The sequence below is a fragment of the Ciconia boyciana genome, chromosome 13 (assembly GCF_034638445.1).
Source record: "Ciconia boyciana chromosome 13, ASM3463844v1, whole genome shotgun sequence".
NCBI lineage: Eukaryota > Metazoa > Chordata > Aves > Ciconiiformes > Ciconiidae > Ciconia > Ciconia boyciana.
In genome coordinates this window covers 3020452-3036063 of record NC_132946.1, presented here as the reverse complement: position 1 = coordinate 3036063, position 15612 = coordinate 3020452, and the positions used below count along the sequence as shown (strand labels likewise).

General features: G+C 50.4%; 1 protein-coding gene across 6 annotated transcripts in view; it reads right to left on the bottom strand.

Annotated features, from left to right (window-relative positions):
* The window catches only part of CACNA1H (calcium voltage-gated channel subunit alpha1 H), a 260228-nt gene that overhangs the window by 106498 nt on the left and 138118 nt on the right, over positions 1-15612 (bottom strand). For all 6 annotated transcript variants that reach the window (XR_012044869.1, XM_072877585.1, XM_072877586.1 and 3 more), the window contains 2 exons: positions 13603-13700; positions 8244-8403 (listed from right to left, as the gene is read on the bottom strand). Coding sequence is in view for 5 of the 6 variants with exons in the window: in XM_072877585.1 (XP_072733686.1) it covers positions 8244-8403; positions 13603-13700 (258 nt within the window). In the remaining variant the exon portion in view is untranslated. The remainder of the gene's footprint in view (positions 1-8243; positions 8404-13602; positions 13701-15612) is intronic.

Sequence of the window (15612 nt, the reverse complement as noted above, 5' to 3'; positions counted from 1 at the left end):
GGGAAATTAACCCTGAACAACTTTCCTGGGGAATTTGGTTCTCCTCCATCAATGAATTACTTGAGATGGGTGTTGAGGGTTCATCCAGCTTCAGGAATAGGCAAGAGTAGCACGTCAGAGGAATTGGGCATTGTTCACTGGTGATTAAACATTCACCAGCTATTCCCCTCCCATTACAGTGTTCCCACACCTCTAGACAAAACTTTAATATCTTCCTCCCAGTTTTTATGCCTTAGATTCAAGAGACAAGGAAGAAACTTGAAAAGTGTTTTTACTCCAGGACTGCCTAAAAGCCTTCTCCTTCCCCTCCCACAAATTGGTTTCACTTGGAGGAAATTTCCATATAAAACAAGCTGCAGAAAAGGCTGAGTGCTACGCTAGCACGGTGTTTGCTAGAAGATCAGATACTACAACCAGCAGAGTTTGTCACACAGAGGGGGGTATTGCAGAGGCTTGCGAAGGATTAAAACGCGCCGAGGCACAGGGACGTGTCTGGGAGTGCTACAGACTGTGGGCAAAGACAGCTGGGGAACTTGAGGGAAGAAACAGAGGGAGGAGGAGAAGAGAGATCCGAGAAGTGACTTCTAACTCACAAGTGGCAGGCAGAGCCCCAGCAGCTCTGTTTTGGCCTTAGTGGGTATGCTGAGAGGGGCTCAGTTCAGATGCAAAGGGCTCCTGCATCCCCAAATAAAGGTGGAGGGGACCCCGCACACCTGCGACATCTCTGCTTACAGCCACAGTGCCTGCTTGAGCCTGCTCACCCAGCGAGGTGCTGGGAGGGCTCTGCACCTCCATGAGACATGACGCAGCCCAGGGCAGAGCCCTCCCAGCCCCACCAGCCTCAGGAGGGACATTTTCTTCTAAAACCTCCAGGTTCAAGAGGCTACGGGTGCATGTCTCATCAGCTTCCTCCCAAGGAACTCAATAGCAGGTGCTCAGTAGCTCTGAAGTCTTTCAAATGGGACATTGGGATCAGGGCTTTCCACACCCTGTGGTGGTGACAGGGGTCTAATACCCCCAGAGCCCAGACCAAGCCTGGACTACGCTGTGCACTGCCCAGTACAGCAAAGTAGCATGGCCATGGGAGTCTGGGGTATGACCGGCTTCCCTGGGGCTGACTTCACCACTCCTGAAACCAGAACTTTGTGGGTTACAGGCAAAGAGCTCCTCTAAGTCCCTAAGATGATGGCAGGAGAGGTCTCATTTGGTACCTTCTCATCAAAGCACCCGGACCTCCAGCTCAGGCTCAACAGATCTCTACAGTTCTCAAATCCCTGATGTGATAAGTCAAGCAAACTCAAAACTTTGTCTGGACAGCTCAAAGCCCAAACCTGGTGCTTGCAGCAGAGACAGCCACAGTAGCAAGTCTCAGCCAGTAACCTGCAACCCTAAAACTACACATTGAACTCCCAGCCCTGCAACAACCCTGTGTGATACTGGGAACATCCCTTGCTCTCTCTCATTTCCCTTCAAACAATGCTGACCAAGGCTCTTTGATCTGGATGTGCCACTCCAGTGACATACTCTTCCAAACTACAACTGATCATCCAGGAAAACTCGCTCCAGAGCCAGGTGGAGCTGTGAAACTCAGCAAAAACTTATTTCCTTCAGCACCCTGGAAGCAACACCCCACCACAACGCTGGCAGCAGGAGTTTCCTGATCGCAAACACCTTTTGGCAGCGGGCAGGATGGGAAGGCTCAGCACACCACAGCTCCTGGGTCAGTGTAATTAGAATTCTACCCAGAGCAAAGCTGGACTTGCAGAGGGAGCTGGACCATCTGGAGGGATGATGGTGTAATTAGCAGCTATGGCTGCACAAGCTCCTTTCCTGGGAGCAGTTCCGTGTTTAGATGCAGACACACGCATGCCCGTGCCAAGAACATCGACCATGGAAGGAGTGCTCAGACAGAAGGACTGATGCCTCAGCGTGATGCTCCGCTCTGACCTCACACCCGAGCTCCCCTGCGAGCCGCCTTTCCCACCACAGCACAATACACACAACAGTCAGCACCACACGCGACTCTGCAGCTGCCTGCCCTCCCAGCTGCAGGACTCTGACCCAAGCTCATTGTCCCAGATTAAATCATCTTTATTTCAGTCCCCAGAGCTGATCTCTGATCTCCTGATATGCCCACCCTAGCTGGGCAGGCTGGACTGGGACGCAGCTAGCCAGAGAGCAGCGTGCCAGTCAATTCTGCTGGAGCCCATGTACCCGGTTTTGTAGTAGGAGGGAACGCAGCCAGGCTGGGGACCTACAGGACCAAATCCCTTCCCATGCAATGCTTCTCTATTCACTACACATTGCAACTGGAAAGGCATTTGATGAGCCACATACACAGATTTGAGAGGCTGCATGTTTCCCATGAGTCACCATTTAGGAAGCCTTGGGCTGAAGGGGAAATACTGCCTGCAGACACAGCGCCCTGGGCTGTGATCTAATAAGCTGCGTAGAAAAGATCTGGGCACAAACCCTCTGGAGAACCAAAAGAACGACACACTTTGGTGGCTGTGGGAGGAAAATAAAACCAGGAAAACAAAGCACAGCTTGACTGCAAAGGGTGGATGAAGCTTGATTTGGTTCTGCTGCTGCTGCCTGACTGATTTTATCCTCTCTTTTCTCTGCCTTGCTCATTTTTGCAACTGTCTCCAAAATCATTTATAAACTAGAAGTCCTCCTTGTGACAGGCCACAAAAATCAATTGCATGGGGGCCACTTTCTGCCCAGCCCTTTTCAAGCTCTTCCCTCTTCCACGTCTGCCTTGGGCACAGAGACACCATGAGCATCCGTCCAGCTGGGAGGGACCTGCACCTGCACGATGCTCTGCCACCACCAAGTACAGAGGAGAAGGGACACACCGACCGGCAGCAAGCACTGCAAATTTAAGACCTTTTTCTAGTTCCTCTGCTTGATGGCCCTGCTGGGAAAACCAAAAAGGGGAAAGAAGGAAGGACAGCAAGAATGAGAAAAACAACAGTGTTGCAGAATGAGGGAATCCCCAACACCTACAAAATAAATGAATTAGCTCTGCCAAGACCATCTACCTCCACATGCAGGAAAGGTCAATCTGACTTCCTTGTTACTTGCCAGCAGGCATAGTCCAAATAACTTATTAATGGTAATGAATCCACTAATCACGAGACCCTTGTGCTCTGGGGAAAAGACATGAGAAACTAAGCCCCAGAATGGATCTTGTTATCACATTAGAAAGGATTAACACCCCTTTCTCGGCCAGCTGCCCAGTGCACATCTTTCCTTCTCTGGGCTTGCAGCGGCTTTGCAATGTATTTCCCTTTCTCTGTCCCTGGGCACATTCATGTGCAGCAAGGACAGCAGAGGGGCAGGAAAGCCATTCTCTCCTGTATCAAAGGAGGCTGAACAATTATTCCCTGCCCCATCTACCGCCAAGCTCAGTCTTCCCAGCCCAACCATCCCATGCAGGACATCATCCACAAGCTCTGGAGAATGGTGTGTGCGTGCTAAGAACAAGCCTGCTACAGCTTTCTGAGGAGCAGAGGAGGAAAGGGAAAAGGTGGAAGAAACTCAGCACCAAGCAGGATCCGTTCCCTCCAAGAGGAGGCTGCTCTCTGGAGGAAATCCTGCTGACAACCCAACATTGCAGCACAGTGATGCCAGGAGGAGCAATTAAGCAGAACTCAGAAGTACCTTTCAGACAAACTCAGAGCTGCCTGCCTCGGCCGACTGTGCCTTCTCGCAGCTCTACAAAAGCCAAGGAGCCAAAGGCGGTACAATGCCAAGCAGGTACGGAGTTAATTAAGACTGAAGTGCTCACATTATAACTGTCCTGCAGCATTAGATAAATACAGAGCACTTCACGGCTCTCTCCCCTCTCCTGCTTCCAACCCACTGAGTTCCTTGAAAGGCTCCACGAGGGGGAAGACGCTCCCCTGCATAACAACACACAAGCTAGGAGCAGCCCCAGCAGCAACAACCCAGACAAGCTGGGGGTGACCCAATTCCTTTATTTACAGTGATAGCAGCTCACGATGGCAGGCAGGAGCCAGAGGGGCTGCGTGGGGAAGACCTGGAGATCTTACAGATAAACTGCTGGCTTAGCTTGCCCTTCACATGCACGTGTACCGAGCCTTCCTCTCTCAGACCAGACCAACCAAAAAGCCCTTGTGAAATTCCCCCTCCAGCTCCCACTGTCAGGGATCTCCTGCACTTGTTCACACAGTGGTGGAGACCATCCTGGCGCTGCTGTGCAACGCCTGGGGAAGCGCAGTCTGGCCAGGGAGCTCCCCGGGGGCTTGCAGAGGTGTCTGAGCCACCAGAGACCTCTGAAGCACCACTCTGGTCTTCAGGGCTGGCCGGGGAGTGACAGCTTCTCACATGTCCTGAACAGCAGTGACCCACTCCAGTTTTTTGCTTGCCAACTTGCTACTGCGACAGCCCAGTAGCTGCCTGTAATTCCTTCAAAGTCACTACTAAAAGAGAGTCGGTAATAAAACTTCCTCCTTCCAGCATGATTTTGCATTGCAACAGCACAATTTTCAAGGAGAGAGAGAGAGAAAGCAGACATTTCCAGTGCACCTCAAAGAAGTCCCCAAATTTTTATCGGAATGTACTATGTTTAAAAATAGTTTCTTTACTTGAAGCAGCCAACTTTCAAGGGGGATTTAAAAGAAAAGGTTTCCACAGGAAGAAGAATGATGGCAAAATCAAAGTCACTTCTTCCAGCTGATGCCTGCTGTAAAGTTGAATGGCCCAGAAAGCTGCTGGCAGCGAGTGTGCAAAGAAACATGCAGCAGGTAAAACTATATTTGAAGCACTGGTCTCTGTGCTCACTTACACTCGCTTTACTCCAGAAAACCTTTGGGGCTATGACCCTTCCTTGCCTGACACCCTGGATTGTGTTCAGATCCTCACCCTCGCTTTAAAGCAGTTCTGTTTTCACCTGGGAGGGTTTGACACCACCGCCAAGGCGCGTCCTGCCAGTAACTCAGGTCTTCCCCTTTATGAGGCTGTAAGGAAAATCTGAACCAGGACCTGGTTCAACCCCAGAACCTGCTCAACCCCAATCCAGGCCCACACAATCCAGGCCTCCAGCCCCTCACGGCCTGCTGAAGGGCTGGTAAACTTTATTTTAGGCTGAGGACAACAACACTCGGATTTAGTGGGACCTGGCAGACAAAACTAAATGACCAGAATCTCATTACCCTTTTCCCACAAGGCTCTATTCTGTTACTTCTAACCAAAACCAGAGCTTAACTTTAATCCTGCATCCCCCACATGAAGGTTTTGTTGTTGGTTTTGTTCTCTCTGGCAGCTCTCCCTGGCAGGGGACGGATGGCCAGGGCTCTCCAGCACCGATGCCGAGCACGGCAGCTCAGCGCAGGGATGGAGCATGAGGACACAGAGCGATGGACCCTGTCCAGTCCCAGTCCTGGGCTTGACTTTGCCTATATCTCCACCTGCTAGTCTGGGCCCAGTGCTGTATACTTTAGCCCTTCTTTACAATAGCAGAATCATGTAACCCTGAAGTGCTTTCCCTGTTACTGCCACACCAAAGTCACTCCGTGTCTTTTCCCCCTATACAGCTTGCTGTTGGGGTGTTAAAGACCACTGCAGGGGTGAACCATATCCCAATGCCTGGAACTATGGATTCAGGAGAATGAATCAGGAATAACAGAAAAGATGGGAATAGTTTCATCTGGATTCCCCCAAAACTTTCCCACCAAGCTCCAATCAACCTGGGATAGCTTCTAGCTGGAACTGGAGGGCCTGATTCATTGCAGACAGGTTTCTCAGGTCTAAAGCTAACCCAGCAAAACACAGACCAAGACAGTACCTTCAGTCTGGGTGATGGTACCAGAGCAACCCACATTTGTCACACTGACACTGGCACCAGCAGAGCTGGAATAGCCCTGTCCTGCAACAGAGCTGCCCCATGGGCATGCCAAAGGCCTATTTTCTCCAAATTTCTCTGGAATTCTGTAACTTTGTTCACAGTATCCCTGAACACACGGCATCAAGCAACAGGACTTGGGCACAGGCAAAGGACGGCCCACAGCCACCCAGATTCAGCACTACCTGCTGCTGGGGGGGACCCAGGAACCAGTGCAGAGCTGCGGTGAAGCGGGAAAGAGAAGCTGACCTCCCACAAACCTCCTGCCTTTTCAAACACAGGTCCTGAGGCTTAGCACAGGGAGCCTGATTTTGCCTTCAGTGACCGGGACCAAGACCCTGATAAGAAAATCCTGCGACGCCTTTGATGCTGCTAATGGCCATTACATAACAGTCTGCTTTCCCCAGGCTGCTTAATATCTCTACTTAGCAAACGTTTCCCCTGTGGTTAATTTTAAAAGCTCCACTTTGCAGGAAATCACATAGCATTTTAGAAACCTGGTCAAAGAGATGAGAGGGACTCGCTGAAGCTAATTACAGCTCTGTGCCCCTTGTGTTCAAAGCACTGCCCGCATATGGTGCCTGCCCCATGCAATGGGGCCACCCAAACACAGATTTAACACCACTCTTTGGGCTTTGAAATGTCAACTCGGGGGTTGCTCGGAGTGACGGAGGGTCTTGGTGACCAGCAAATACCTGCCGTGGGTGCAGGAGAGAGCTCACGAGGTTGGAGCATCAAGATGCAGGAGCAGAGGCATACATACATGGCAGACTCATCGATTTTCTGCCTTTCAGCATCTCTGATGGGATGAGTAAGCGTCATCAGAGACAGTCTGCAGCACAGAGAAGGGCTCAGAGAGCTGAAAGCCACAGGACTAATCAGTGAGAGGCAGGAACAGGTCCTGGGGTAGAGCTGAGGGATAATCTCTGCTTGTCTTCCAGACACAATACAAATTGTAGTCAGCAGATGATTACAAACAGATATAATTACAGGCTCTGTCTTCTCTTACAGAGCTAGAGTTGCCCTGATTAGCTGGTCTCAGACATTTCCTCACCTCTGAGCCGCTGACATCTCCAGCAGTCTCTGACCGGAGCCCCTCCAAAGGGATTTTCCCAGGCAGACCTCCCTTTTCCACAGGAGCTTGCAGGCTGCACTTAGTTTTGATCTGTTGTGCTGATGGGTTTTAAGGTGCGTCCTTACATTGCACCTCTGAAGGGGCAAATGCAGAACAGCTCAAGCTCAGTATCACGCTGAGGGATTGCTGAGGAGCACCAAGAGCAGGACTGTCCCATGGCAGGTATGAGCCAGGAGCCAAGGGTGATCCCAGTGCCAGCAGCACCTGCACAGATGGAGTCTGAACACAGCAGGCAGAGCCCAGGGTCCATTCAAAGCCCCAGACATGGCAAGTGATGAACCAGATCCAGGACCCACCCAGGGAACTCAGGCAGGAGCCAAAGAAACCAGGAACAAAGACAGAGCTGGAGACAAGCACACCAACAGCACAGCTCAAACCAGGACTGAGGGCCACAGGCTGAGCTTAAACAGAGCTCCTGGCCATGGGCAGGGTGTGGGTGGGGGTCCTCGGTGAGGCTCATCAGAGTAATTAAGGCCTATTAGCACCCTCAGCACCTGGCAGGGATGCTGGTCCATGCAACTGCCTAGCTTGGAAGAACCAAAACTAAAGTTTGTATCAAAAAGAGCAGGTGATCGAATGTGCTGCCCATCCCTGATGCCTGTGCCAGACTGAGAGTGGTGTACAAATGCCTTTAATGCCATCCGCATCAAGCTTCTTATCTTAATACACCTACAAAGATTTATTTGGTGTTTCAGCAGCATCTCCATGGTGCTGTCTGTACCAGCATGTGGAACATCTCATCAACCCACTGCCGGGTGCTGTGGTGTGCTAGGTGACCTCCCAGACCTCTACAGTTTTGGGAACTGGCAATTTTAGAAGAGGTCTAATGCTTTTGTTTGTTCTAAATCCTCAAATTCCCGGAGTCAGGGATCTCAGCATCCTCGGACAGAGATAATGCAAACCACTAACATCCTTGTCCTTCATGGGCAGAGCAAAAACATGAGAAAGCCACTCCAAACCCTCAGTAACTTGCTGACAAGTGGGGGGTTTTCATAAAAAAAGTACCCAGCCAGACTCAGAGTCCTGAAGCCAACAACCTTGTGAATCAAGACGACAGCCCTGTTCAGAGCTGCCACCGCAGCCGGGTGGCACGGCCACGTCGCACTCTCATCCACACGCTGCTGGATCTGGCCCTGGCTGCACCCCGGCTGGACGCTAACCCTGCTGACGGCCGGAGTTTCTCTGGTGTGGGAGAGGGAGAAAGGAAGAAAAGGTGGAGATTTTTTTTGCTGTACTTACATTGCAAAATTCCTGTCTAGGAAACACCTGTTTCTCAGCAGCCCTGCCCAGAGCTGCACACCGACAATCCCAAAGATGAAGAAGACAAAGAAGCACAAGAGGAGGACGTTGCCTAACATAGGCAGAGTATCTAACAGCAGGGTGACGAGTATTCGCATACCTGCGGGGAGAAGGAGAAAACAGGTTAGAGGAGAACCTTTGACGGGGAGAGCGCGAATGCCACCACCGATCCCAGCTGCTCCCAGGCTTGGTGATGCAGCCAGTGCATCCTGGGCAGAGGAACTGGGATGTTTATGTCTTCCCCTATACCTTAAGGCTGAAAAGGAAGGTAGAGAGTGCAAAAGGCTTAGCAGCACATGGGAACAAACAGCGCATCTCCAAAGGGTGGACTTAAGAGTGGGATTTTCAGATGTTTTCAGTAACGCAGCACTCAACAACACGCAAACATGGGCAAAACTGCAAGACAGTCTTTCCTGGAGAAACGCCCCCGCAAACCATCAGCCTCCCGAGAAATTGTCAAAATATATATTTATAAACATATTGAACATCTCTCATGAATCACACAAATTGTTCCCCTGAACAATAGAGAGCCTTGTGTAGGATGATAGCTGCGGCTGCTCTCCCGGCCTCCTCCGTGGATAACTCCTCTTCCACAGAGGACTCCTCTCCTTGCTGGCCGCCACCGGCAGCTGAGAGCCATTCATACTCCAAAGCTTGCAGGACTGCCAAGCAGGGGAGGCAGGAGAAGTTTTTACTTTTTTGAAGGAGGAAAGCAGGATGCAAATGTTTCTTCCTCTAAGCAAAGCTCTCAGCTCTGCTCCCTTCCCCTCCTCCTGCGCAGGCTGCCGGGAGACCTTCCCAGCCGGTCCCGCACCTCTCTGCAAGGCTCCCTGGGTGCAGAGCAGGGGCTCCCCCAGCACCTTTGCTGCCAGGGAAATGCTGATTTCTGTGCAAGATCTTCCATCCTAAATAAGAAGGTTGAGGAACGAGTCAATCTTGCAGAGCCTCAGCTAACCCTTGCATCTCCGTCCAGCATCATCCCAGCATCGCTGCCCAGGGGAGACTGGGCAAGGAGGTAGGGACTGGGCTGGCACCTGGGGCTGCCCTGCCTCACACATCAGGGCACCTTCAAACTCAAGGATAATAAATGAATAAAAAGGGAATAACGACTTGCAGCTCAGCAGTTCAATAGAGGTTAACTGAACCTCTGAGACACTGACCAGCAATCATTTCAACAGCTGATAATTGATGAGAGGAGAACTGATGAAAAGAGGAAGAGACAAAGGCAAATGTTAAATTATAGAAAAGAATAAAACCAGAAACCGAGCCTCAGGAGCCCGGCACACAGCAGAGAGCAGGGCTCAAGTTTATGACATGGTGGAAATCGATGCGGCTGCCGGGTAAGGTGACAGTGCCGCCTTTGGAGGCATTTTATCCCACTAAAACGCTGCTCTGCAAACACCTTTTCTTGCCTGCCTGCATGGAGCGTTTTCTCCCTCCGTTTCCCCTAGCAGGATGCTGCTCTCCATTAGTCATCCCATTGGAACGGAGCGCGGCATTTACACTGACGCGGGCTCTCTTCCCCCACCAATTTCCACGTTGGCTTCTTCCCTCAGCCAGCTCCCAAGTCATGCCTGATGCCTCTCTTGCTAATTCAGTGACGATGCTGGGCTGCAGCCTGGCATCTGCAGACCCCAGGGATTGGTGTTGGGAGGAGCAGAGTCTCCAGGAGAGCAGCGTCCGCCCAACCCAGCACCTCCCAGGCCACGGCAGGCAGCACTAGCAGGAGCCGGAGTCCCGTCACGCCGCTTTACCCACCTCATGTCGCTCCGCCAGCGGAAACGCAACCCAGCCAAGCAGGGTCGGAGCCGACATTACCTTGTCAGCACAGCACGAGTGGATAAACTGCCCCGGCCAAGAAGTCTGCGCTAATAAATAATTAGGTGTGAGTAATAACCTCTGCATCCCAGGGCAAGAGCCTTTCAAGGTCTCCATGCCCAGCTGCGTCTTGGCTCCGGCGTGGCTCCCCGCGGCTGGCGCCGGCAGCGGATGCCTCTCCAGAGGAGCTGCGATCCTGGTGTCCAGCCCCGTGCCAGCCCCGCCGGCTGCCCTCCAAACCCTGTCCCCGTGCCACCCTGGCGCCAACGCCACCCCGCAGGGAAGGCACACGGTGCTGGCAGCCAGGCTGCGCTGGCGAGCGCGCGGGATGCCGGCCAGCGTCCCTGCCATCCCCTGTAACCGCAACGCTGGTGCCAGCCACGGGGACGGCACCGGCCTCCGCTCCATGCGCAGGGGGAAACCCAGAGCTGGAGGCAAATGGGAGTTTGATTTCATAACGCTTGTTCCCAACACATGCTGTCATTGTAAGCCCCCCAGGAGCACATCCCACAGCACTGTCCTTCAGACTTTCCTTGCAAATCTATCTTTGGAAAAGCAGAAAAGACTGACTTAATTCCCACTGGAAAGACGATGCTGGGCTTTTCTTCTCCCCCCTCCCAACTAATATCCTCGCTCTTTTTTTTCCAAAAATGGTTAAAATTTATCTCCCTGTGCCAGACAACTTTTTTCCGCTCAGCTACTTTTGGTATTTTGGGTTGTTTAGTGGCACCATTCTCGATATTGAATCCATCTGTTCCCTATCCGCTAAGGGTGCTCTGGGCTCTCAGCAGAATGTCAAGTGTGCCATGGGAAAAGAGCACAAGCATCGGTTAGGCTGAAATGAGGATCAGGATTTCTTTTCGTTCCCATTCCATGTGATGCCTGGTTTAAACCACATAGTAGAAAAATAAAAATACAGCAGTGAAATGGATTTGAAAAAACAGTGACCACTACTAAAAAAAACCCCTAACTACAGCCCCTGCCAAACATATAAAGCGCAGGAATTATATTTTTCCAGTCATTTTCAAGAAATAATTTCTAATAGAGATGATGTTTTTATTGGCCGGGGTTCTCCTTTCTTTTCTTAACAAATAAAATAAAAATGACATAATCTTGCGGGTGAATTTATTGTGCCTGGAAGCGAAGAGCTAATAGCACTGGCTGGAACCCAGGAAAGTGCCCAGGCATCACAGGGATAAATCGCCAGGCTATTTCTCATGGGTCCTTGCTTCCCCTGTGCCTGCAACTGAATGCCAGGCTCCTCTCTTCTGACCCAGCCATAATTCGTATCTGCTCGACGTCCTTTTGTGACTGCCTCTGAGCCGAAAACCCCGCTCCCGCCAGCGGTGGGGTGGCCGGGGGAGAGTGGCTGTCCCAGCGCTGGGGACGGCATGGACGGGGCTGAGCGGGACCTACTGCCACGCTGCTGGCTGGGATGCGGTGGACGTCCGAGGTAATCCCCCCGCTAAGCCGTAGCGTCCCCACGGACAAAATACTAGAAACGTAACTGTTATTACCGGAAACTGCAAAAATACAACAAAATAGAGGGTTGTCACTATCCATTCTCCACAGACCCTGGATTATATCAGTCTGAAACAATAAAAGTACCGATGTTAAAAGTGGATGGAGTTAGTGTCTCATAAACAAGTAAAGTCTGTGATTATCTGCCCTCCAGGAACTGAGATATTTCTAAGAATACTAATCCTGCCCTGGCACTTGTTCAAGACACTGGTAGTGTCTTGAAGACCAGCCTAGCTGCTTGTTAAGATGGGCAACTCATCTCCAAACATGGATTGAGCTCTCAGGATTTAATCTCACATACTATTAACAAAAAATTTGAATATTTTCTATTGCGTGTCTTTTGGAAGAAAAAAAAAAAATCAAAGTGGCAAGTGTAGCAGAAGACAGCCTAAAAGGCTTACTTCAAACTTCAATATCAGACTCCTAAGGAAGAAAAACACAAGCTGGACCCAGATCGGAATTTCACCTGGACTTGGAGGCGTTTGGATCCCTGGGCCTCAGTTTAACAGTGAGGCATGTAAATCCTCAAATTCCCCCGGCTTCTGCTCTCAGCCCAGCTGAATCCCAGCTTGCGACTCCCACTATTTCAAGGGAGAGCTACAAAGGGCTTCGTGGCTTTAAGTAACTTCAGAGCGAGCCTGATCCTTGCCCCAGCCCGAAACCTCAGCGGGGCTCCGAGCCGAGCACGTGCCAGCATCCCTCCGCTCCTCCCCGTCCCAGCGAGGCCATGGAGCCACCGCGCTCAAAACCCCAGAGGAAAACTTTGTGTTGTGCTTTCGGGCTACCGAAACCCCGGTAACAAAACCTCATTAGGAAAACAAAGCTCCAGAGGGTTTCATGGTCCCTTTTAGCCTCTTGTTTCTTTTGGTCTTGTTTTTAACTTCTAATGATGTCACTGTCGAATTTACAAATTTTTTTTTTTTTTTTAAAAGAAAAATCCTGAAGAATTTGAGCTCAGAGAGAAACTTCAAAGACTCCTGTGCATAAACATCCATCTGTTCCTTTGCATGTTCATCTGAGGTACTGGAACCGAAACCCTTCTGGGGGAGTTTGTTTTGCTGTCCCTAAATGTGCCGACATGATGGGCAATTAATCCAGGCAGGATGTTCAGCAAGGACCGGCGGGGCTGTGTCATTCAAATGTGCTTTTAAAAAGAACGGGAAATGTACTTTTTTTGCAAGGAACCTCTATGATTTCCATACAATGCCACTGCATTTTGAATTGAGTGGATTTTGGTTAAAAAAATGATGAAAGCACTATGAAATTAGTACCTTGCAAAGCACTGCTCAGCAGACAGCTGATTCCGGCAGGAAATTATTTCAACTTGTTGGTTCGTCTTTCAGATTGGATTTAGAAGACAAGCAGCTGAAGCCACTTGAAAATGGATTTAGGGGCCACTTGAACTTTCTATCATGGATGAACCCAATTTTGTTCTACATGACAGCAAACCCTCTGTGGTATTTTACCAGCAAAGGAGGCTGCTGCGCTTCTAATCCTCAACACAAAGAAATGGAAAGACCTTAAATAGCTGAGAGGGGAAAATGAACCAATCCAGGGCAAGAAGAGTCTTCTTAAAACTGACCTTTCCCCTTTCTTTATAGGAACCTTGTTATTTACTTTGCACTAGGAGCAGAGAGTTACTTGCCTCAGAGAGTTCACAAAAACGTTGGAAAACAGCCACGAAAATTTGGCCGTCCCAGGTATAAAATCTACTCCCTTGCCCTTTACTAGTACTGATAATCATAATACATGATCCCTAACTTGCCATTAAAAATTAAAATAAATGAACTTGCTCTCAGCAGCAGGAGAGTGGACCACTACTGCAAGGCTTAGCATGCAGAGAGCCAGCTGGGGTGCCTTTAACCCCCCGGTTTTCCCAGGGCGGTGAGCCCGGCAGAGCCCGAGCTGCAGCCGGCCAGCCCGGCAGCGTGGCTGCGGTGCGGACGAAGATGTTACTTACTTGGGACCCTGTTAATGGCTCGTAGCGGCCGAAGTACCCGGACGGTGCGGATCGCAGACAAGCTCACGTTGTGTCCGTCCAGCGAATACTCCATCATGCTGCGGGGGAAAGAGGAAAGGCGTCAGGACGTGGGATGCTCAGTCGCTGGGCGTGAGGGTGCTGGGGCTGCCCGGGGTTGGGGCTGTCACTGCCTGCGCGCTCTGGGAGCCATAGCCCGGGCTTGCAAAACCACCCACTCGGTGTTTGCAGCTCATGATGCGCATCACGCTGTCAACGGGGGATATAAGGGATATTTCAGCCTCCAAGAAGCTGAAAATACCCCCGTGAGCAGTGACGGTGCAGGGCAGACGTGCTCCCGGGCTAACGGGCTGCAGGCACAGGTAACACACTGGAAAGCAGGACTTGGCATGACAAGGAGCTGCAAAATGGGGGCCACAGAAATCGGGGGAGCCCCCAGCTACCTGCTCAGTCCCCGCAGCCGTGCTGCTCTCCCTTTCCATTAGCTCGTCGCACTCCGGCTGGCGGCGCATCCGCAGCCTTCCCGGGGAGATCACTGCTCAACTCCATGCAGCTCAAAGTCAATAAGATGTTTCTGATATTATACCCCCTACAAGCACCCCAGCGTATTTTCACGCCAGCTTATCTCTCCCCCTGTGACAAAAATGTGAATGACCAAGCCGACAAATGACATTAAAGTAGTTTGGTTTCCATTTTATTATTAAGAATAGGGAACATTTTCTTTTTCATGCTCCGTCTCCATTTCACATAAACATTTCTCTCCCAGGCTGGGAAGGACGTTAAGTTAAGTCAGTTTTCTTGCTCTTTTATAGCAATGAGTGGCAAATGTGTGTAGTGTTGTTTTTTTAATGGGGTTATGGCTAGTTAGCATGGCTGTAATTACAATTTATGAGTTTGACTACAGGGAAGCACTTGTAAATATGTCACAAATCTCTCACCACGCCTGTTCAAACAACATAACAGCATCAAAAGCAACCCTGCGAGTAAGCTGTTGGATCCCATGGAGAAAGAGCTCTTGTTTTGTTTTTTAAAATAAACAAACAGATATGGAAGGAGGAAAGCAAATACAAGCTAAACTGCTGCAACCAGGCGCTTCAGAAGCTGCAGTGGAAAGAGAGATTTTCAGTTGAAGCATCCTGCATCCAGGATGGACCAAAATTGTTATGTGCCATCAAGAAGCAACAGCTGAATGGATTTCAGGCAACAGCAAGGAAGGTTTGGTTTTGGGCCAGCCTTGCTCAGGCATATCATTGCCCGTGTGCCTGTGCTCTGCTCTGCCAGCGCCTTGCACTTCGTATTTGATGCCTTGCCCCGCTCTACAAAGTTTAATTGGGAATATCTAGATGTTCTGATGTTTGCTTCTCTTTTGTCTTTGTCCTGAAGCTGTTTGGTGTAACCCCACGATATCACTGGCGTTGCACTGCGGTGACTTTGGCCCCTTAGCCTTAATTTGCTGTGCAGAGGCCCTGGTGATTTTGAGCTGTTTTTACTGATAACCTTCCAGAGATATATTTTTTTTTCCTGAAGTAGTTAGTGAGTCTTTATAAATCAAAACCACCTTAAAGCTCGTACGTAGGAACTGAGCCGAACATGATGAATAGCTTTAAAACTCAGCACGGCACGAAAACAGGTTTTAAATCTAACGTGTGTTCATTAAGCAGCCGGAGCAGAGCAGTGGGAAGCAGCCCAGAGCCGCACGCAGGACCACACAGTGGAAAAGCCATCGGAAATGCCCGTTCACACCTGCGTCGAGGGGCCTGGAGCCAGCACCAGGTGTCTGCTCTAAACAGACCTTGCAGGAATAGACAAAGCATTGTTTAAAGTCCCTGAAGTGAATAGTGCCGAAGCTGGAATCTGTTTGCTGGCGTGGTCCCAATACAGCACGCTCGCAATTTATCGGGTGGCTGAGTAAGTGGATTTTAGTGTAACTGATACAGTTTTTGAACTACTAATAGCATGTAAAAGGAGTATGAAATGCTCCAGTGGGAGCTG